The sequence below is a fragment of the Neopsephotus bourkii genome, unplaced genomic scaffold (assembly GCF_033783945.1).
Source record: "Neopsephotus bourkii isolate Nb327-2 ecotype Australia unplaced genomic scaffold, CSIRO-AGI_Nbou_v1 NB_1792, whole genome shotgun sequence".
NCBI classification, from domain to species: Eukaryota; Metazoa; Chordata; class Aves; order Psittaciformes; family Psittacidae; genus Neopsephotus; species Neopsephotus bourkii.
Genome location: NW_026902266.1, coordinates 159,740 through 184,335, shown reverse-complemented (window position 1 = coordinate 184,335; position 24,596 = coordinate 159,740). Strand labels below are relative to the sequence as shown.

At 35.7% G+C, this 24,596-nt stretch overlaps 1 protein-coding gene across 6 annotated transcripts in view; it reads left to right on the top strand.

Annotated features, from left to right (window-relative positions):
• Positions 1–24,596, top strand: part of FMN1 (formin 1) — a 188,425-nt gene that overhangs the window by 68,172 nt on the left and 95,657 nt on the right. For all 6 annotated transcript variants that reach the window (XM_061342549.1, XM_061342548.1, XM_061342547.1 and 3 more), the window contains one exon: positions 11,149–11,210. In XM_061342549.1, coding sequence (XP_061198533.1) covers positions 11,149–11,210 — 62 coding nt within the window. The remainder of the gene's footprint in view (positions 1–11,148; positions 11,211–24,596) is intronic.

Here is a 24,596-nt window from a genome sequence, read left to right as displayed (position 1 = left end):
TTGTGTACAATTTGAGGAGCAATTAATTTATTTGAAATGTGGGTTATGCAGATTTCTGTGTGAAAGGTTTTCATATGAGATTTTATTTACAATTATTCAAGTGAGTAAGATGTTTAATTTTGAAAGAAGAAAAGGTATTTTTTGCACAGCAGTTTTCACACAATAATATTGAAAAATATTTGAAAGTGTATACTTGCATTTGGAAACAGTTTTGGAAAACTGCCATTCAAAACATTGTCACCCACTATTCCCATTATTCCAAAAGTTGGGAGGTTAAATTTTCAGGTCAGCAGATTTATGAGTGAATCCTTGTACCTGTTCTTTTAGAAACAGTGATGAGCAATATAGCTTGCTCAGTATCATGACAAAGATTTACATGAGCATATGTTGTCTGTATTTGTAAACATTATTTCTGCTCTGTATTCAGGTAATTTTCTGTGTATATATACAATTGGACAGATGCTAAGCACAAGATGTCCAAAACATCCCGATGTTATTTCATGCTTAGTTTTCTATGTATTAAGGAAAAGCAGGCATATTATAGTGTGTATTTTCTTTGCAAAAGAGTGAAGCATGCTTCAGACTTCAGTAATCACTAGTAGTATTTAATATGCTTTATTGCTACCAGCCGGTAGCATATGTCATACATTAGTCACTGTTACTGCACAGTCTATTTTTGTGTGTGTGTGTGTTTGTGTTTTAGAAACAACTTAAAAAGCAAACCTAGGCACTCTTGAAAGTTTTCCATCCCTATCTTGCGTCTTCTGCCTTACTCCCTGCTAGAATATGTATTTAATGAGTGTAAAAATAGAAATTCGTGGTATGAAGCTTAAATACAATCTTACTTATGCTTTTGTCTCTAGCTCACCTAAAGCTTTACAAGGAGGGAGCACCAGGTGGGTGGAACAGTGTAATGTCCGTCTGTGTCTAGTCTTTGGTCTCTTTTGTTACTGTGAAGGCAATATTTACCTTTCCTTGATGGAATAAAAATGATAAAGGTGAAGTCTGCAGTACCTACCACCGTTTAGGACTAAACATTTGATAAAGGCTACAGAAGTTCTATAAGATAGATGAGGAACTATTTTCAGAATTCTAACTTATATTACTTCACTTTCAGTGGCCACCATCCCATTAAAGTGAGTGGAATTTAGGTAGATTTCGTTGACTTCAGATCCATCCCACAATGCAGAGTGTGAAATTTTACAAAGTAAAGATTTGAAGTCCAATCAGAACTGGTGTATTACCTTTTTTTTTTTTTTTAATTCTTTCTCTTTTTATCTTGTCTGTGGGCAAACTCAAGGTAAATATAAGCCATTTGAGAGATGATCGGTGTAATAATTGGGCTTCTTATAATCTAGTAGTGCTTACTCTAAAATTTTTTGAATCCAAGACTGTAGATATAGCGAAAATAGAGCTGGAAAAATGCTTTCTGAGTTGGTGGGCTATGGTACTCCATTGCCAGATGTATTTTATATAAAACAGTGGTAACAGCTGAATTTAAGCAAAAAGACAAGGTGAAATGAATTAATAAATAATGATAAATATTGTAGTAACATACTTTTACCACTTTGAATGAATATTGCTCATCAAAAATGCCAGCTGAAGTTTTTTTACAATAACTAAATTTGCCCGGTTTGCTAGTTTAGTACTAGTCAGTTTGGAAGGATTAAAGGGATGATAGCTTTTACTTTTCCATAACCTTATTATTGGACATAACCTTGTATTTGAATATACACTGGTCCTTATTGAAAACAAGAGCACATTTAATACTGCCAACAAAATACAATAAAATCCCATGGAAATCCCAAATACAATAAAATCCCTATAATTGTTTGAGGGTTAGTTAGATACTAACTGATAACATCATTAACAATGAATATGTAAAGATGTCTTTTGAAGGAAGAGAAGATTTAACTGTGCTTTAAAAAAGGAAATGAACAATGTTAACCTGACCCATGGAAGTTTATTTCAGATATAGCTGTGTCTTTCTGCATTTCCTTGCTCAGTTTTGTATCCCACCAAGAGCAGGACATACAGAACCCTAGCCATTGCTGGATTTCAAATGAAGCTTAAGGAACTTATTTTGAACAAATCTCTCATGACTTGGAAACTCCTTTGAAGTGGGTCTTTCAAACTATCTAATTATTATTGAATGCGTGTTAAGTAACCGAAGCTGAGTTGGAACTTGGTTTATTTTAAAAGAGGATTTTCTGGTAGTATTTCTCTTTTATTTCTGCAATGACTTCTGCAGTTGCTTGATGAAGTAACTAACGTAACTGATCAGGCATGTTTCATAGCATTTGTATTTTTCCATGTATGTGGAAAAGAAAGAAACTGACATCTGTAGGGTCCTTCTGTGACAGCGGAGATAGCAAGTGGGTTTTGTGATATTTTAGTCGAAGACTTGACTAGTTTTATTTTGATGTCATAAAGGTGGTGAATCTCTGGACATTTTATAAATATGCTGCTTTTTTGATACGTACGAGTTTAAGTAATCCATAATACACAGAAAGTACTCAGGAATTTCCATCTGCCTTTTTTTAAAAAAATAAATATTTGCATACAAGCTTCCAGAAGACATTCTGAAATGATGACATGCCAACTCCTTAGTGATTAAAACACCCATTCTGAAGAACAGGAAGTTGTTTTTGAGTAACACTCTTAGTGTAATGTATTGCCTCAGTATCTGTAGTCTGTTTTCTCCTTTATTTCTGTAAGTTAAGAAACTGTCATTAGACTGTGTATGGCTGATCAATATTTGTTTATTCATTAAGCAGTTTCCTGTTCTCGTGCTTTTCAAACAGTTAAGGTATGGCAAACTGCTGTAAATTCCAAAGGATTAAGGTTTGTTTTTTTGGTTTGGGTTTTTTTCTTTTTTTTTAAATCCTTTTTTGTACTTGAGTTAGGAATTCTAAACAGCTGTTGTTGGTGAATATTCAATGTGTTTATTTTACAAGACTTCTAGACCAAGCTTATGACCAGGATAAACTCTTGATGCATTATTATCACTGAAGAGGTAGTTAGTCCTTAATTCTACCATGAAACACCGTTCAGATGATGATGCAAGTGGACATCATATTAGAAGAAATAAATTCAAAGGACTTTGAAGCCCTGTGCTGTTCCCTTTGAAGTTCCATAATGAAAGTCTGCTCATGTTTGTTACAGCTGCATGAATACTTCTGAGGAAATAAGACAGAGTTCAGACGATTTTTGCATTAATTAAAACAACTTATATTGGAGTTTGTTAGAATTTCCCTGCATATAGATCAGTGATCTTAGGGTAGGGGTAGGAAACTTAAATTGTCTGTATAAATTGTCATTAAGTGGACTTCCAAAGAGTCTGGTCTTGTTGACAGACTCATCTCTTCCTAACAATTCAATTTCTAGCATTTCCCATTTCCCTCACTTGAAGTAGATCTTACTGTACAGAACTCTGGTGGTGAGATCGAGAAACACTTAGGCACTAAGAGTTAAACACCATGTGTGTGATTTACTGCCTGCTTGGAGACTGGGCAAATGAGCACGCTATTACATTTGCCTGTCCCATAGAAATGTCATATTTTTTCCCTCCTTTCCAATGAAACAAATAAGTAAACAATATGTTATAATTATTTGTGGACCAGAAAAAGAAAATCCTACCACTCATCTCTACCCTAAAAAGCTGGAGTTCTGAGGTGAAGGAATTCTAGCCTATGCAATTTCTTGAATAAAGTAAGCGATATTTACTGATCATACATATATACAGTTCACAATTTGAAGGTGTAAATCTGAATTTGTAACTAGAAAGATTAGAGGTGTAATTATTTGAAATTTTTGTGTGTTTTAAAGGAGCCGGCTCAAACTAAACGCTTTATTCAATATCCTTAGCACCTCGATGTCCTAGCTCAACTTTCTCTGTAGAAACCATAGACCCAAACAGGCCCACAGAAGTTACTGAGGTATTGCCTGGAGGCCGTGTTTATTCTACAAAAAGATAGAAGGTCAGGATAAATGCAGAAGCTGAACAGCTGGTGCGGTGCGTAGTGATGGACTCATTGATATTCAGATATCAATGGACCAATAATAGAATATGCTGCTGTTTTAGGTATTTGGGTTTTATTATTATTAAAGGAAGATTTGAGCAGCTCTGTGTTACACATTTTATTTGCAAGATTAGCATGGAGGGCAAAAACTTTAGAAAACACAGTGCTGTAAAAATAAGTCCAGTATATTGAATACAGCTTCCTTTGTTTCAGATTATTCTCTGTTAAAGTTTAAAACTCATAAAATACAATAGCTATCAAAAAGTATGTGTTTTTTGTTCAATTTATGTCAGGATAAGCAACTTCTCTCTATTGCCTTCCCTTTTTCCCCATGTATAAGTTTTGGTGTTTGGTGACTTTTTGGGTTCCAAGTACTTTTATGTTTAAGTTGTTATCAAGAGAATGTGACTAAAACCTGCTGTCATACCTGCATACCCCTAATGTTCTTTAATGTATTTGTATGTTCTTTGCTCCAGCAGATGTGGTGTATAAATGGTTGTAGGCATTTGTCCACTGTTCCACAATACTGTGTTGTTTTCACACAGTTGACGTCTATGATTCTGTAATGAATTCAATTTCTGTGCCTTAGAGTATTTTAAGCCCTTTATTCACATCTTGTCCATCTTAATTATTCACCCATATTTATTTTTCTGGTTTTGCATTTTCTGTTTTTCTGTTGTGCTTCCACAATAATTCTCTTACCTGTTTACATACTATGCTTGATGTGATTACAGGACACAGAGTTGCTTCCTCCTTATGATCATTATCATAGAATCATAGAATAGTTAGGGTTGGAAAGGACCTTAAGATCATCTAGTTCCAACCACCCTGCCATGGACAGGGACACCTGACACTAAACCATGCCACCCAAGTCTTCATCCAACCTGGCCTTGAACACTGCCGGGGATGGAGCATTCACAACCTCCCTGGGCAACCTATTCCAGTGCCTCACCACCCTAACAGGAAAGAATTTCCTCCTTATATCGAATCTAAACTTCCCGTTTTAAGTTTGAACCCATTACCCCTTCTTCTGTTACTACAATCCCTAATGAAGAGTCTATCCCCAGCATCCCTATAGGCCCCCTTCAGATACTGGAAGGCTGCTATGAGGTCTCCATGCAGCCTTCTCTTCTCCAGGCTGAACAGCCCCAACTTTCTCAGCCTGTCTTCACATGGGAGGTGCTCCATCCCCTGATCATCCTCGTGGCCCTCCTCTGGACTCGCTCCAAGAGTTCCATGTCCTTTTTATATCGAGGACACCAGAACTGCACACAATATTCCCAAGTGAGATGTCATGAGAGCAGAGTAGAGGGGCAAGATCACCTCCTTCGACCTGCTGGTCATGCTCCTTTTGATGCAGCCCAGGATACGGTTGGCTTTCTGGGCTGCAAGCACACACTGCTGGCTCATGTTCAGTTTCTAATCGACCAACACCCCCAAGTCCTTTTCCCTAGGGCTGCTCTGAATCTCTTCTCTGCCCAACCTGTAGCTGTGCCTGGGATTGCTCCGACCCAGGTGTAGGACCTTGCGCTTGTCATGGTTAAACTTCATGAGGTTGGCCTCAGCCCACCTCACAAGCATGTCAAGGTCCCTCTGGATGGCATTCCTTCCCTCCAGCGTGTCAACCGAACCACACAGCTTGGTGTCATTGACAAACTTGCTGAGGGTGCACTCAATCCCACTGTCCATGTCAGCGACAAAGATGTTGAACAAGACCAATCTCAACACTGATCCCTGAGGGACACCACTCATATTTAGTTGCTTTAACTAAATTCCTTCTTGCAATCTGTTACTTTCCGATATATATTAATTTCATGCTTTAACTGGAGCATTTTTTTAGTGTTGCAGTACCTTAAGATAAAGAAAATGTTGTAAAAAAGTCTGTCCTTTTAGATACAGCTTTTTTTTCCTGTTATACTGATATCTTTTTAGTTAATGTTATCTTTATATGAGCCATCTTGCCAACATACTTTCAAATCATGAAGCAGACTGATACCATATCTGGAAGTTAGCTAAGGAAGAATGTAATCAGATTTGCAGTGGCTCTGTTTTTGCAATAGTCAATGCTAAAATATTTGTCTAAAATCAGATAAAATACTAACTGTAATTATTTTTTCCAGTAGTTGTTTGTAGGCAGGTCCAAATATCGTATGACTTTAAGTGATGATACTTTCTAATATTAACTATATCTGTGGGTGTCAGAACAGGAGCATGACATCTGTCATGATCAAATGTTCATGTTACTGTCAAATAAAATTTAACAAGATAATCATTAGGAAAAAGATGATGAAAAACTGCATTAAAATAAAAATCTAGATTAAAAACTAATGAGACAAATCCATATGCAGAATAAAAGAAAGCTCTAGCCATAAATTGGTAAATTATACTTTAATTAAAAAAAAAAAAAAAAAGAAAGAAAAAGGTTATTAATGGAGTACAAAACTGCCACCCAGTGGAAGTGGCTAATTTTACATTTTCAAAAAGAGATCTATTTTCTTGTTACAGGAATGTGCAATATAGTTACGAATTACGGGAATTGTTCCCAATGTTCTTTTTTTAATCATAATTATATTTATCTGTAGTAGAGAATAATATTTCAAACTAACAATACGGAAAAGGACACACTACTACTATATGTGTGGCCCTCACCAGTGCTGGATACAGGGGAAGGATCACCTACCTCAGCCTGCTGGCAAGAGGGCTCCTAACATAGCGCAGGACACTATTTGCTGCCTTTACTGCAAGGACACATTGCTGGCTCGTGTTCGAATCGGTGACCCCCAAGTCCTTTTCTGCAAACCTGCTTTCCAGCCAGTTACTCCCCAGCATGTCCTGGTGTGTGGGGTTTTTCCTCCTGTGGTGCTGGACTTTGCACTTCCCCTTGTTGAACTTTGTAAGATTCTTGTCAGCCCATTTCTCCAGCCTTCTGAGGTCCGTATAAATGGCAGCAAACCCCTCCAGCTTATGAGTCACTCTTTGCAGTTTTGTATCTTCAGGAAACTTGCTGAGGGTGCAGACACTGCAACTCTACACTCTACACATTTTCATAAATGAACTGAAAAAGTGAGACTTGAGAAGGGGAATTTTGCAGGGTTTTTTTTTCATGAGAATTTTTTTAAAAAGTAAAATCTAAGATTGAGGGGCTATGCAATAAAATGGCAAAGGAAATCCAAAATATAGAGGGAAAAAATACTAAATACATATAGAGAATAATGAACTCTGGTCTGATCATTACTTGTTAAAAAACAAGACCTTGATGTTAAAATAAATGGCATCTCTCTGCTCTGTAGTGATCAAAAAGCAACTGAAGTGATAGGAAGCAGTAGGAAAGAAATAGGAGATAAAATCTAGATCATCATAATGTCACGGTATAAATTTCCACATTTTGAGTTTCGTGTGAAACTGTGGTTTTGTCAACTCATGGAGGGTACAGCAGAACTATAAAATGTTCAGGGAAGGATGGCAACTTTAATCAACAACGTGGAACATGTTCCTTATAAGGAAAGCCTGTGCAGACTAACATCCTTTCAACAGGAAAAGAATCAGCCAAGGAAACATATAGTAGAGATCTCTAAAATTTTAAGAAACAGCGAAGGGGTAAGTGGTGAAGAGTTCACTCTTTCTTCCAGCACAGGAATTGGAGACATCAGATGAACATAACAGGTGCAGATTCAAAAGAAATAAAAGGGTCTTTACCTAACCTGCAATTAATTCTTTGCTGCAGGACATTGTCTGCTTGCAGGAGTTTTAAAATCAGCAGTGCACATTCACGGAAGAGGAATCCATTTGCAGACTATTAAATATGCAAACAACTTTGGTTAGGAAGTTCCTGAATTGCAAATCAGGTTGCTATAAGAGTGTACTGGAAAGAGTGTACTACTACCTTTTTTGCAGGCTTTTAATATTTTACATGTCTGCCTTTTGGCTACTGAGACAGGATACCGGGCTAAATAGGGTACGGGGTTTTCTCTACAGAGATTTTGTTCACTATGGAGCAGAATTCTTATTTCACAGTCGCTGTGCTCTGTTTCACTGTGCACTGTGCAGGTCCCAGTTCACCTCTTCAGGAGCCTGAAGAAACAGGAACAAACAGGAACACCTTTGAATTGTGTCCCCAACCTATGTAGATTAGGGATATGTGATACAAGTACGCCTGAAGTAAGATGGTTTTGCTTAATTCACTGCATTTTGGAGGGTTTTCTGGAAAGTTTCTGGTAAGAATTTCAGCTCCTTTTTAGAATCATAGAATTGTTCAGATTGGAAAAGATCTCTACGCTCAAGTACAGCCGTTAACCTGGCACTGCTAGGTCCATCGCTAAACCATTCCTGAAGCATCACATATACACGTCTTTTAAATACCTCCAGAGATGGTGACACACCCACTTAAATTTTATTATTCTGCTACTTTATATCATACAAAACTATAATTGTGATGTGATTTCTTTTTCATTATGATATCGTACACACAAAGATAAATGTTTGCTTGAGAGGAATTGAAAGTACTTTGCTGGATGTCAGCTTTTATCCAATTGATAGTTTCTTCTAGTTAAAAAAGAAAGACACTGGTAGAATGAAACAGAAGAAGTCTATTCTGTAGAATGTCAGATTATTGCATGGTAGACAGTCTATAGATATGTTACAGTATATCAATTTATGCAGTAGCAGTGTTTTAAGTAATTAGGTCTATTAGTTCTTATAATCTAGTAATTTCCAAGTGTATTTTAAAGGAATAAGTAAACCATAAAAGAATTGCTACCCTCTATCTTACCTCTGCTTCAGAGCAAGGATTAAACAAGGCAATTTCTGTAACATTTTGTTGTGGTTTTTTTTTTCTGGCAGAAGTAATGAAAAATGCATGCCAACTTAAATTAAAATCATGGTATGTTGCAGAATGTCACAAAAATGACATATGCTTAATTTAAAAAAAATTCTTTAACTTTTTATGCTGTTTTAGGCTTCATCCACGGGGGTTCTTCCACCATTCTCTGACTGAACAAACATTTGTCCTAAGATAAGAAAATAAGCAGCCGAGGCTGGTAATAGACATGGTGAAAAATCTGCTTTTGATATCAGTGCAGATCTACATCAGCATATGTGAAGTATGAGTCTCTTACCCAAATCCCAAAGAATGCTAAGCACTGAGCAATCCCACGGGGAAGGTAAATCTTTTGTTAAGAGAGATCTGTATCCTTTAGTTAACCAAACTAAGAACTGACTGTTAGCAGCATTTTCAAAGTCTGTTGCTTGCTTCAGTTACCACATGGCCTTAAAGACCTAAACTTCAAGTCAAGATGTCCATAAGGTTCACGCCCTGCAAAGTGAGTGAGCGCTTAACCAGCTGAGGTCCCAGAAGGGTCTCAGCTTTTTCTGGGGACCTGAGGCAGCTGTTTTGTTAAGTCCTGTCAGGACTTAACGAAACAACATTCACCTCTGAAGTCAGGTGAATGGACAAGCAGAGCCTGTGTCCGGAGGGAATATCAACCAGTCAAAGGAATTAACAGCAGGAAATCTAAAACTCTATAGACCTAACTGGTTTTGATTCCAGAAGAGCAGCCAATTTTCCCATGCTGGGAAGCTCTAAGTAAGGCCTGTTAGAGAAGAAAGAGGAGTTAAGATAGATACTATTAGTAGCTAGAATCACCCAAGTTTTTCATTTTGTACCTTATACAATATCAATCCCTTTTCCTTTTAATTTCGTATATCAGTTCAGCTGCTTGCATATAGCTTCATCTGAGTTTAAAAACAATAGGTTTGTATTGACAGCTTCCATGTCATACAGATTTCAGAGTGAAGACCAGATTATCTTTCCTTTCCTCTTTTCTCCATATTCTCCCAAGAGAAAAAAGAAGGAAAACAAGAAAAAAACCACCAAAGCACTGGAATATTTTACTGATCTGGTGCTTTGATCCATGATTTGATGTTCCCATGTTGTGTCATTGGTTCTAATGTTCCGGGGACCATACAAACCCTTTAGTGTTAGAGCACATTCACAGTAAAATTTAAAGACTTTGGACTAATTTCAGTAGTTGTTTGGGGTTTTTTTAAGTTAGCATTTGATTCCTTTCTTAGTTGAGGAAGCAGAAGCCAAGCCAGGGAACTGAAAATACACTTTTGGATGAATTTTGGTTTAGAAGCAGATAGAAATGTGGCTTTGATGGTCTAACGATGAAGTCTGGTTGCTTCTTCGAGAGGACTGTAGCTTCTGGGCCAGTGTCTTACAGAAGAGAAGTTTCTCTTAAATCATTACACAGGTGTAATGAAAGGTCTTATCTTTCTTCATCTAGCCATATGTAGCCATGGTATGGATTGAGGGAAACCTCAAGTATGAGTATGATACCAAGGTTCCAGAGTTTCATTTGGTAAAATCTACACCTTAACATTACAGCCATCACTAAACCTGTGTAATCAATGCCTAACCTCCTAATTTTTTCATTGCTGATTTAAATTGCTTTAAGTTTCATGCTTTCAATTTTGTTACACCTTCGGATTTCATTATATTGTCACAAAATGGAAGAGCTGTTTAGTACCCTGTGAAGGTACTTAAACTCTGTAACTAATATTCATCTGATAGAATTAAGACAAAGAATTATTTGTATCTCTTGCTGTTGGGTACGTTTCCAGGTCTTCATTTGTATTTGTGATTGCTCTCTTATCCAATTTGGGTGTGATAGTGATTGTATGTCTACAGTTGACTTTAAATCATTGTATTTAATGCATGTTTTTTTAGAATTCAGGGGTGGGTGTGTGTACATGCGTATGTACATGCATGTCTTAATATCCTATCAGCTCTACATTTACCTGCAAACCTAAGCAAAACTAAAGTTTCCTCCTGTTATTTGAGTCTGATGTGTCTTCCCTGCACTTTTGCCTCCCAGTTTGGAAGACCTATTTGTTTTATCCTCTACTTTGGGAAGCACCATGGAAAATGTGGTCATGGGGCCTTAGAAAATAATGCTGATTACTGTGTTCAGATGTTCTTTTCCATCACTATTGTTAAAGGTCTTTTATTTGAGAGCCTACATCTACATTCTGGGCCTGGTGCTGTTGTATGAAATACACTGTGCTGAAGATGGCACATTGTTTTCTGACTCTAATCGAATGTATGTTTTTTAATTTATTTTTACAGAGTACCAAGCGGCCATTTTGCATTTGAAGAGGGAACACAAAGAAGAAATTGAAACATTAAAGGTATACTTTTGTAGTTTGGTTTTTTTTTCTTCCCCTGACTATAGTGCATTTTATGGATTTAAGTAATGCAAATGTGTACTTTACATTAGTATATGCTTTTCATCAAATGTTAAGAACTTGCTTCTTTCTAAAATTTGTTTTCAGTTGACTGACAACTCAGTTAAAATTAATCTAGTTAAAATCCATAGATACACATACATGATGGCAAAAAGCAGTTTTTACATGTTTCCCCTTTGTAGTTTTCGTTATTGTTGTACTCTTAAATTCTTCCCTCTAACTCAGCAGTGAAGTACTTTTACATTTGATTATTATATTAAGGCTCTGGCATTTAACTACTGACTTTCTCAGTTAAACATCCTTCTGTAGAAGCAGTTTTCTGTCATTGTGGACTTAAAAATAGGCACAGTAATTCCATTTGTAAGACTCTGAAATTCTGTATTGAACACTCCTTACTGGTGTCTGTTTTTGTAAGTGTAAATTTGATCAGCTGTCTAATTGTCAAAATCAGAAATAGCAAAATTTAATGTTAGAAGTCACTGCCCCTTGGCATGATAGACTCTGCTAAGCAAAGTGAAATGTTGCAGGGAAGTGCTTTCATCATAATAGCAGGACCTTAAATAGCAGTGTAACTGGTGAGTGAATCTGTTGAGCAGTCTTAGTTTAAAGAAAAATTAACAGCATCTTCCTTTTCTTAAGTACATCTGCACTGTGTTCTAGTACAGGTCCATGTGCTAAATCCTTTGTATGCAAGTCATCAAGTACAAAACATTCTGTATTTTCTTTGTCATCATTAAGGCAAATAGAATGAAAAAAAAAGAGGTAATTTACTAACACAGGGAGACTGTGTTAGTATGTTGACCGTGTCATTAGGCAGATCACATACAGCAGTCATCAGATTAGTACAAGTACAGTATTTGTATTACACAGAGTGTTTGTGTCTTTGTGTCTGAACAAAAGCCAGGGCATAACGGACGTAAAACCTAAGAAGTTGAAAAAGCTCAGTGAGATATTTGAGTAGACAGGAGTGAAATGATGGTAGTAGCAGCTTGTGGAGTGGGCAGTACAGGCAACAAGTCTCCTGTGTGTGCAGCATCTCTTAAAATTCATCTTAGAGAAATATAAGCTAGCACTAAAGTAAATACAATGGTAATTGACAATAAATTTTATTAATAACTCTTACAAACCATAGTGTAGCTGTCCCACACAAGAACAGTGGGGGAATGCAAGGGGCATTTATTAATTTTGAGAGGGTATTTCAGGGAATATATAGTCTCAGTTTTCTTAGAGATAAAAATGTGTTTGTGCATCTCCAGCAGCCCTGGAAACAGTAGAGACAAAGGAGCCAGGTACTGGCAGGCATCCATGAAGAACTGCACATTTCTGCAATTTACTCTTTCATTAAAAGAATGTTAATCTTGCACGTTTTGTTTTGTACATAAGAGTACATCTGAAAGGCACTGGAGGAGAAGTAGATTCATTTATTTGCTGCTTGTAACTTTGGCATAAACATTCACATTTAAATCAGGTTGTTCTTTTTTTTTGCTGTTTGCATTATCTGAGTTTTCCTCAAATATCCTCATGTCTGAATAATTAATTGTGTTTATATGTTATCTTGTTTAATAGTAAGGAAATTGTGGGTTGTTTCCAGAAAAGTGAAATGCTAATGTAACTTTCAGCACCATAAACTCTCACTATTCTATACATGTATGTAAATATAATTAGAAATGAGATAAAATGCAAATGTTTGCTGTCAAGAATTAGTAGAAAGCTTATGCACTCTTAGCAGCAATGTCATGCAGATCATATTTTCTCATACTGGTGATGATTTTCATGTTCGTTACTGTATTGCCTTACACGGTGTAATTCCAAAAGCAAACCAGAAAAGGTGGTGTGAATGTTTTGAAGGCCTTTTAGGTAAAGTGTAAAGTCTGCATCATAATGATCAGGAAAACAATTTATTCTAAAAATACTACTTATGTTTATTGTATCCAAGACATAATTCAAACTTTTTTTTTTTTTTATTTTCCATTTTGGAGTTACTCATAAGTTACTAGAGATCATGTAGAGAGTTCTGCTTGTAAGACTGATGATTCCTGAGATATAACGTGATTTTGCATTTTACAATATTGAACGCTATAAAAACTTCCTATACCAAAGGCCAGTTGAAGCAAGTATCCTGTCTCCAGCAGTGACCAGCAGCGGGTGCTTAGAAAATGCTTAGAGAATACATGTAAGAAATACAGAGTATAAGGGTAATCCCTTCTTCCTGTATACTGTTTTTTTGTTTTGATTTGGAATTTTTTTTGGGGGGAGGCGGCATGTTTAAGTATCATTATTGTCTCTTCTGTGTTCCTACTACTATCACTGCCTCCATGGCCGTTCCTTAGCAGTGTGCTGCTTGATTTTGGACCTCAGCCCAGCCTGGTGTCAGGTATCAGGTTCATTAAAGATGCATAGTGACTAAATTACTGAGAAATCCTGCGCTAGTATACCATTTCCAGCAATTGGTTTGGCCAGGGATGACAAGGGCAACAAGAAAAGCTTCTATAGGTTCATTAATATACATAATTCAGCTGAATCATCCACATGTAGATAATGTTTAGAAAGGGTGATAAATGCTTCGGGTTTACCCATTTATTTTTAACTACATTCACTAGTTGTTGCGTTCAAAACATTTATTCAATTTTCCACGTGTTATTTACTAATCCCTGAGTTATATACCTTTAAGATATTAAAACTATTTCCGTTCTCCACTGATTTTTTTTTTACTTTTCCTGCTCCTGCCGCTAGATGTCAGCTAAGTATTGCAGAAGAAGTTCCAAAAGCATGTCATAGCTTCTCGGTAGGTGTGCAAATGTCCTATTTCCTTCTAAACTGTGAGAGGATGTGTGGAGGTAGCATCCTGCCCACTATCTGTGGATCTGGCACAGTCTTAGTTTTAGGTCAGAAAAAAGCTAGCACTATAGATAAGTATCTATTGAGCAACAATAGATTTTCCCTACGGAACCAATTCCATGCTATAACCAAGGAAGTAGACAACAACGACTTAACATTAAATCAAAATATTGTAAATGAGCCACTAACTTCTGAGTGGAAAGAATTCACTTGAAGGCAATATTCTTAGTAGTTACTTAGTAGTTAATCCAACAAATAGCTGCAAAAGGGTGCAGCATACTTTTTTTTTTTTTCCCTGTGCATTCATTTGATAAAATGAGTAAAAAGGTTATGTTTTCCCCTAACTTTTCCTTCTTCCCTTTAGTGCAAGGTGCAAAATATCCCTTCATCTCCAGCTACATGGAAGTTTAATATTGCTTCTGTAAAATGGAATCAAAATCCTAAGCTGTCCTGTAACCCTGTACCCTATATATGGATCTTTCTCTCTTGTACAGGTTATTTGGTTTCCACCAACTCACTACATCTTTTGCATGTTCTCAAACTGAGAATAATGGTGGATTTAGCCATTACCACATTATAGTGATATTATTGTGTATTATGCACGTTGTATATGCTTTCAGAAATCATAATAGATCATTGGTAACAATAAACTATAAACAATAAGTATTATAATCAAATAATATTTCTGCACCTTTCAAAGTAGCTCATTGCAAATTTTAGAAAGTAATACCTGTAACTGCATCTAACATATGAACATAATATCTTATGAACATATTATCAAAACTTAAGAAATAGTGAAAAGTAATGCAGTTGGTGTATAACTGCCCATGACATTATGAAATAATAAGCCTCATTAAGGGGGCAATGTTGGGTGTTCTGTGACCTTTGTGATCTCCCTAGTAATGTTTGAATTTTTGCATTTTTGCAAAGGTTTCAAGAGCTGAAATGTAGAAGTGGGTAGAAAGCAATTTAGTTTTCACTGAACTTGCTTACCTTTGAAAACAATTTCATGCAATGAATTCACCTTAAAGAGTAGCACCTCAAAGTGCCACAGAAGGTTAAAAAATGTGCAAGAAAAAGTAATGTGAAAGGGAAAGACCTCTGGCTAGTTTGTGTCAGGTGTCCTGTCTCTACTTCCTTCTGGCTTCTTATACCTCTCCTCACTGTCAGAGCATGAGAGACGGAAAAGTTAACAGCATTGTTCTCAGACTAAAGCCAAAACACAGCTCTGTACCAGCTACTAAGAAGGAGACATATAACTGTTAGAGCTGAACCCAGGATGCTGTTGTATGCCAATGCTTCTCAAAAAGCCTTTTTTTATAGAAGTGGGTGGTTTCACTTTTATTTTGACAATTTAAAATGCCTTTTATTTATCTGTAAAAGTGAAATTTCATTTCTGCTTCAGAAAGAACATAATAAATTAGATGCTTTAACACAAAATCAAAGCATTTTAAAACATTTGGATTTCACAGTATCACAGTATCACAGTATGTTCTTTTGTAGATAGTCTAATACAATGAAGTGGATTTTATGTTTTTTTTTTAACAGACTCTATTAAAAAATTTCTGACCTGGATGAATAGGTAGGGATCTTTAGCATTCCCTTCTGGAAATGGAAACAAAAAATTTTTAGGGCTTTTTTTTCTTCTTAGTTTTGTGTGTGCATATGTGAATAGGGATTCCACAATTTGACAGAAGTCACTATATTTTGAAATCTACTACTAAAATGTGGGGGCCAGTGATGAATATTGTTGAAAGCTTTGATATGCCACAGTACTTAACAAAACAACATTTAAGAAGTTGATAATATGCTCACTTCTGCTAATAAAACTTTTTGCTTCAGTATGCTGAGATTGTTGTTTTTAACCTTTACATGATGAAATGCATCCATCAGGTGGCTAGCTGCTTTGTGTGTTCTTTGCTGGATTTTCATGTCCCAGCATGCAGAAAGACAAAAATCTGTATCATGTATGCTTCTGTCTGGTGGAGTTGCAGCTCAAATAAGCAGCCAAGGTCAGTAAGGGTTTATTAGTCAGTCTTTCCTAATGAGCTGTTCAGGCTTTTCAGAATTTCCATGTGGTGTTACTGATGAAGGTCTCCCAGCTTGTGGTTAATTATTGATACTACTCTTGTGTAACTTGGAATGTTTCAGTCTTTTGTGCTTAGCTGCTAAATGTATGGTTTCACCACTGTGTGTGAACTACGTGTCTTTGTGTATCTTCTTGGTTACTTTGTCCTCATGAAGGAATTCTCCCATTCAGTGTGGAGCCTCTCTACAGTGCAAGACAGCGAAAATAAAGATTGAGAAAAACACATAAAAAATATGAGAAAGAAGAAAATTAAATCCAATGAAATTGTATTAAAATACCAATTTCAGTATTTCTAAGGCTCTCAGACAATGGGAGCAAGATTATCTCTAAAGTACGCATTTCCTGAAATAGAAAAATCCCAGCAGGAGAAAAATCTACCCGTAATGAAAAATTTGTGTTGGCAGTGCTAGAAAAGGTGGAGTAGCAGACTAGGGATGATAGCAAAACACAGAAGAAATAATAACTTTCTTCAGGGTGTGTACAAGCACACAAAGAGCATGAAGCACTTAAATCCCTTTGGAACCAGTTAATGACAATTGCATCTTCATTCAGAAAAAGAGCCTGGAGATGATTCTTCATGGTGTCTGAAAATATTCCTCAGTTCAGTGCTTAATTATGTTTTAAAAACTTGAACATTATAATGCCTATATTCACATCATACTTCATAATTAAATTCTCGATGAAGTTTTAAGTATCTCTGCCATGCTCTTGATACTCACTTTAAACAAAATTATTCCCCTTCTCCATTGACTTCCTATTTGCCATGGTTTTGATGCAATGGCTGCTTTTCATCCTTAATTTTCTTTTATTTATATGTTTACACTGTGATTATTATTTTTTTTTATTATTATATAGCTTGAATATCTGGGAAGATTCTTCTTCCATGGTGTTGGGTTTGTTTTTCATTGCTGCTTGCTGTATCTTACATTGCCATTCTATTATTTTAATCAATACAGTTTCACTGTAAGAACTTGGATTGTTTACATTTCATGGTAGCTGCAGAATGCTGTTAATTCCACATGTTGATCCAAGGATTCTCCTGTTTATTTAAGAAGTTACCACAGACCATATTCTGCATATTGAATACAGTGAAAATCTTAACTCTTTTTCAGCACACGAACACAGACGTGGTATTATGCAGTTTAAAATGTGCATAGAGATCAGCAAGATAATTTATAGTCTTGAAAATTCATCAAGACTGAGCTCCTGCTCAAATTTAGACACTCTACACACTCTGCTTAATTAGGGCTAAAATGAAGCTCTTCTAAAAAATGCATTGTAAACCCCTGCTTTTATCGTAATTTATCAAAGTAAATTTATCCTGTCACCTTGAGTGAATATGCACTCGGGAAAGTAAAGTAGAATACATACGGTGAACATAATAACATTTTATTTTGACAGATTTGGAAGACTTCTGTAACGTGTGAAATAGTTGTCTGCAAGAGAAATTAAGTGACATGTGATCAAGGAAGTAAAAAAGGCACTAAAAATTAAGTACTGTCAATGCTATTTTACCATTTTGATTTTGAAAACATGTACCTCATGCCTCCTTGTCACAGTTATCTGCTTTTTGAAATTTACTACACCAGACGTTTATTTGAATCTAATAATTGTAAGCCATTTCTCTGAATGAAATATATAAGTCACGAAAGACTTTAGCAGCTTCTAACTTTGCAAATTTAGTGCTTATTGGACCTATTGCATCTTCTGGTGCTGGCCAGATTTTTAATGTACCATTTGCACAATTCCACGCAAGATACCAAACCCACCTAAATTGTTATAAAATAACACTGGGGCAAAACTAAGATCCACTGATCAATGGGTGCCATAAGTTACTCTTGGTTAGGCTGGAATCATATTTCCAAAGATGCATTGAGAGCTAGGAGCCTGTCTCCTGACACATTTCTTGATGGTGAGTCAATGTGAAAGAAAAGCCACTGGAATCTGAAGCAGAGTACAAGAGCTGGAAAGATGTATGGATATATGGGAGGTAGGACGTTAGGTAGAAAATAGTGAGAATAGATACGAGGATGAGACTGGCAAGCTGGAGGGAGAAAGAAGTAGTCTGGAAGTTAATAGGAGATGATTGCAGAGACTTGGATCTGAGCATCGTAATACAGGGGTTTTTAGAAGTGAAAATTCTGCCCGGAATAACAGCCTAGAATTAATGTAGTTTATTCAGTACTTGATTTTTTCATTTTTGTTAGTCAATGAGTAGTACTCTCACCTGTTTATGAATCAAAATGTAATCTGAATATAGATAGTTTCATTATGTACTTTCCAGTGTCACAAGTTTTAATTTGTCAGGTTTTTTGATATGTATAAATTTGATTTTATAATATGTATTCAGTGAGGCATGTATTATGATTATTATTATTATGCACAGAGACCTAAGATATAAAAAATTTAGTGGGATACTTATGTTCATATCACTGTTCTTTTTTTAACTTACTTTGCAGCTGTAAATGGAATCCCAGAATCTTAAGATAGTTGCTTAGAAAATAAGATGTGTCACTGGTTACCACTTGAGAAACACTGACTAAAATGACTTTCAACTCATCTTACAGGAACTTTGCAGTTTGAGTAGGTATAGAATCTGTTTTTCCAGGTCAGCATTACCATGCCTTTGTTAAAATATTTTGTTCCTCTTCCTGAAGTTCCGTGCTTTGGATGGAGAAAATTAAGGTTGCTCCGGGAACCATACTTGTAGTTTTCCCTTCTGAATAATTGACCAAGGTAGTTTTTTTAACACATTTTTGTGTGTGCAATATTTTCTTCAAATTCTGTAATTATTCAAATTTGATTCAGTTTTCTTCAAATTCTAGAATTCTGTATACACATGGAATAATGTGATGATGCATAATTAGCATGTAGGATATATTAGCTTAAAGTAGTTATGTGTGTAATCCATAACTGATGTTATACTTCTATTTATCCAGGTAGAATCTCTGGAGTTCATAAGCTGTATCTTAGATAAGCATACTGGTATATTTAGCTCTTAAGTGTAGCATAAACATATTTACAATGTTAAATAGAAGACTGTTTCTAAACACAAGTTGAGTTTTCTTTTAAATATTACCTGACTGGTGAATTTTTAAAGGCTGTCTTCTGGTTTTACCACTAAAGTTTATGATTGTGTATGCAGAATTGGAAGCTTCCAAGTTAAACTAAGGTAGAAATCATAAAACATAACCATGTATGTGTAGGATATCCTCATATGCTTTGCCTTGACAAAGATATCTACAGCTTAAATCTTCTGTTTAATGACTGTAGTCGAGCCAAGTATTATATTGTCAATGCAAAAAGATCTTTAATTTTGTGAGAGAAAGAATAGATTTTCTTCTTTTTGCTTCCGTAGAAAGTATGTTAACTTACTGAAAACTTCTGTTTTTGGAATGTGAAACTAACCTCTGCCTTCATTTTCTTTGCTATAGAGAAAAAGGTAGTATTTTTTGTAGTATAATATATTCCGTGTTGGAGGAAGCACTGTTTCACCAAGCCATCATTTGGTTTGTGTTGAGGTCCCTCTCTGTAACACATGAGGAACGTTGTAAGCATCAGAGAATTACCAGTCATCTCTTAAGGAACATAGTCATCTAGCAGGTGACTATGTAAAGTCTATTTTACTTAATGTAAAACAGAATCTCCATTGTTATTTTGCTATCTGGTGTCAGAAAGGTCCTAGAAAATTAATTTCCATTGTTAGCTAGGTAGTCAGTGGTTTGCTACACCTAAAAATCTTTTAGTTGTTTTCATTGCACCTAAGACCTGTGTATTGGTGGAGAGGCTAGTCATCTCCTCAGTCTAGGTATTCTCACAATTTTTAGACAAAAATTATGCTCATACACTATGAAAATCTTCTAAAAGTGAGGAGTTATTTTGTATTATTCTTATGGCAAACTCATAGCACTATTTGGCTGAATGTTTCCTATTGAAAAGTAGTATTCATTGCTGCCTGATATCATTCTATAGAGGTATAACTTTTTCTCTTCTTATTTTCTTCTTTTCCCTGTGCTTTACTTGCACTGTTTTTTGCTTTGACTTTTGCTTCAACCAAGTAATTGGTTGCAACTTAGCAGAATGTGATTTATATCGTTACTTTCCTATATAGTTACAAAGCTTTGTTATAATGGCTTAATCTTGGAGTCTGGTTGCCAAATAAATTAGTTCTTCATACTGTGAAGCAATGTTGACAGTAAACTCTCCTTTCCACCCTGTCCCCAAAAGAAAAGGAAGAAAAGAGAAGGAAAACAAGGTTGCATTACAATTCTGGCAACATCAGCCACACTAATAAAATCAAATTCAATGTTGTTTTACGACTTTGAATTTATGTGACTGCACAGGATCAAAGGATTTGTATCCCACTGGATTGCAAGGTCTATAGTTCATGGCAAAAAAACTCATCAAAAAGAACATTTTAGTAGTAAGGCTTTTCATTTTAATCAGCCACAGTAATAAAAAAGCTGTTAGGTGTCCAAAAACATTCTCCCAAGATCACAGACAACTTGCTCTCTACTACAATCAGTTTTCTTATTGGATCCATACTGCCTCTGTAGTTTTTGTCACTGAAACTTTATTTTCAACTTGTTTTCAGGCATTTTTTTCATTGTTTTCACATTTTACATGCCAAATCATTATATATATCAGTAAAGTAATGATTCTTATAATTTTCCTGGCAAATGAGAAATATTCTAACTCTTTAAAGTAAATTTTCACCAAAACAAGTCTGTTAATTAAAATAAAATTTTAAATACCTGCCTATATTTTTGTATGTTGTATTTTAAAATATTTGAATAGCAATTATTTTTTTTTCTCACTGGACATAGTAATTTGAATACCACCACACAACATAGGTGTTAGTACCTTTATACCTATGTAGACATAGTAAGCTAGGTAACCTTAAGACTAGGGTAGGAGCTGAAAGTGAGAAACAGAACAGGAAAGTTGTTTGTGATGGGAAAGGCTGTTGTTATCATGTTTGTATTCTGCATATTAGTTGTTCATGGTCCTAGTGCAACAGAAATTTTAAATGAATTTTCAACATATGGTGTGGTTTCATTCTTTAATTAGCTTGGCCTCGGAGAAGTTGTATGCGGTACATCATCTACATTTATTGACATGTTGCATATTGAATTGTCTCATTCCATTCTGCAGAATTTAAATGTTTAACAATATGTAGAGATATTACCAACTAAATTGTCCATGAAAGTATCAGTTCTATTTGAAATTTCCAAGCTCTCAATTTTGCTGCCTACCCATTTTTTTACAGACTGTGTCAGTTTTGTTTTTCCTAGCATGGCTAGCTTTCATTTAGGATGAATCAACTCAATCACTTTATGCAAAGATTGCTCCCTTTCTGCATGGTATGGCAGTGTTGGATGTTACATAGAATCGTAGAATGGTTAGGTTTGGAAAGGACCTTTAGATCATCTAGTTCCAATCTCCCTGAACTTCCTCTGCTTTAGTTTGAACCCACTGTCCCTTGTCCTATTGCTGCTGTCCCTGACTAAGAGTCCCTCTTCAGCATTCTTGTAGGCCCCCTTCAGATACTGGAAGCCTGCTATGAGGTCACCACGCAGCCTTCTCCTTACTTGCAATCTTCTAGGGGGTATGGTATTCCCTTCTTACTGCTACCTGAGATACCTACAGGTTTTCGGGGTTTTTTTGTCAGTTAATTTTTTTCATGGTTTTATTCTTTTTAAAAACATTAATTCAAATGAACAGAAACTTTAGTATTGGAATTTTATGTTACCTACCAAAAATATAAAATCTACATAAAATGCTAAACTGTCTACTTAATATTTACATATTTATAGCCTGAAATGTTCCTCTTTAGCCAGATGTTGTTAACACTTGGCTTTATTAAGTAATATTCAGTCTAGTATTTTATCATTATGTCAAGGGATGACATTGCTTAGCAGATGTGCCTGTATCGAGAAGTTAGTGCATCCAAGGCATTAATAATTTTCTGCTTGATATATATATTAGATTCAAGAAGGATTTAGATTCCAGTGAGATTTCTCTGTGGGCACAGAGATGCCGCAGTAGAGTACATGGCTTACCAAGTTGACATAATAGGAAATTTTCCCATGTATTTGCATTCATAATATTTGCAGGATTTTGAAATATTACCAAGAAATTTCAAGGCTGCATCAAGGTGTTTGAATAGAAGTTGTGGAGAGGGGGAGAGATTTACTCTTACTAAAAGGGTTCTTCTGAGTAAAATTATATGTAAATAGGACAGCTGTAGGAAAGCAAGTATTAGAGATGAGCTGTTGTGAGCTGTGTATTGTATAACAAAGTTCTCCAAGTGAGTTAACTTGTGTAGTCTAAAATGGTTGGATGGTAGCAAAAGGATTGAGGAGAGGAAATGTATATGTGCAGAAAACAGAACCTAGTTGAATATAATTTCACAGAAACATTTACAGAGCAGACACAAAGCAATCAGGATGAGGGAAGCAAACTTTAAGGCACCTTGGAAATCACTCTGTGAGGAGCGTAGAAACGAGGACAGAGCATTTAGAGAGACTGAAGGTCCACAAGCACCTGGAAGAGGAAATGCTAAAGCTTAGAAAATATAGGACTGTCTGCAGTCCATAATGCAAAGGATGGTTGGCATCTTGCACAGAATAATACCTTGAAAAACATGGTCCTGTCAGAAAACAGCTACAGAATCCTTGTGTCATAGATCTGCTTTGCATGGCTATTTATATTCTTCCTGTAGAGAGAAAAATTGAGGTGTGTTTGTTGCATTAAACTTACATGATCTCAGAAAGCTTAGCACTAGTGTGAAAGAATGAGCTGATTCAGTTCCTGCTTCCACTACGTTCTTTGTCAGCAGACTTAATAAGTTCCAATTGTGGATATTTTTTTTTTTTTTTTTAACTTGTGATGCATATATATATATATACATATATATTTGGGTTTTTTTTTTAAACAGCTCTGTCATGTTTATTATCTTTATAGAGCCGTTAGACTCAATACGTACAAATGCACTGGCCAAAAGCTTGCAAGTCTTTTGACAGGCACTTCCTGCTGGAGAAAAGCACACAGGCTTTGCAATTGGAAGGATGGTAGCCTGGCTGTTACTGATTCTGGGTCCTGGAAAATGGTAAAAAGGAGGAAAAAGAGGCAGAAAACATATGTAAAGAATCATTGCTGAAGAATGGGGTTTAATTTAGGAGAAGAATCATTTTATATGATAAAAGTGAAGGGTGACAACAATATAATAATTTCAGTGACACATTTTCCAAGTAGTATACAGTTGAATATGCATAAAAGATGAATAGAAAGACAAAGAGAAAAACCAGCACTGGGAATTGCAAGGAAATGAGTTCAAGGAACAAAGTAGAGGAGCAATGCAGCAGTGTGAACATACTATATAGAGAGAGGACCAGGAAGAGTGGCTAAAGGTGTTAATAAATGTTTTTGTTGGGATGCAGAACTGAGTCTATAGAAAAGAAGTATTCAAAATGTGTTATAAATGCAAACTGTTTCTGAAATGGCCTGAAGAACACGTTCCTGGCTACATTAAGGATAGTTTTGACTGAAACTGGAACAATGAGTGGAAGATTATTAGACACATATAAACATACAAGCAAATGTAAGCATATGTTAATTTAAATACTCACAAAAACAGTGTCTTGCTTAATTTGAATATTTTTGCAGCAGAGAGAATAGATATCATCATGTTAATATCTTCAGTTTCTCATTGATTTTCTGCATTCTGAGAATTGCTGTTTGCTAGTTTTGAAGTTTTTCTAACAAAGAATAAGAAAATACCAGAAATAACAGCAGATGGAGTACAAAGCATAGTACATGTCTCAAAAATAATTTTTGCTTAGGTTGCCTTTGAATACCTGCTTCCATTGAGTGTATTCCTTTCTCATACATAGAGTCAGTTGTTCATATACCTGTTTGCTTTTTTGAAGCTGATCTTGGTTAGATGGTGTTTCTTCCAGACAGGGCAAGGGAAAAGATGAAATTAAATGTATTGTACCAATTATTTCAGTACAATCAAAAAGGTGAGAGAGGGAAGAAGTAGTAAAACTTCCTTACCATCGCCTTCCCTTTACGCTAGTCTAGAAATACAGGGGATTTTTTTATTTTGTAGACAACTAGATTGGTGACATAGGAAGTAGAAATTCATAAGTGAATTCAGAATTGCAGGCTTATGGCATTACTTTCTTCTTTCTGATGATAATTCACATGACTTGTGCAGTTGTACTAACAATCCTTTTTTACATTAGTCATTCCTTCATATAGTATAAATATGGGCCTTATAAAGGCTGAACATGTTAACTTCACTAAGCTTTCTGTCTTCTGTTACCCTTTCTGTAACAAATTCCTTAAGCTCACAGTGATACGCATTTATAATGAAACAGAGCTTTTAGCAACTTCAC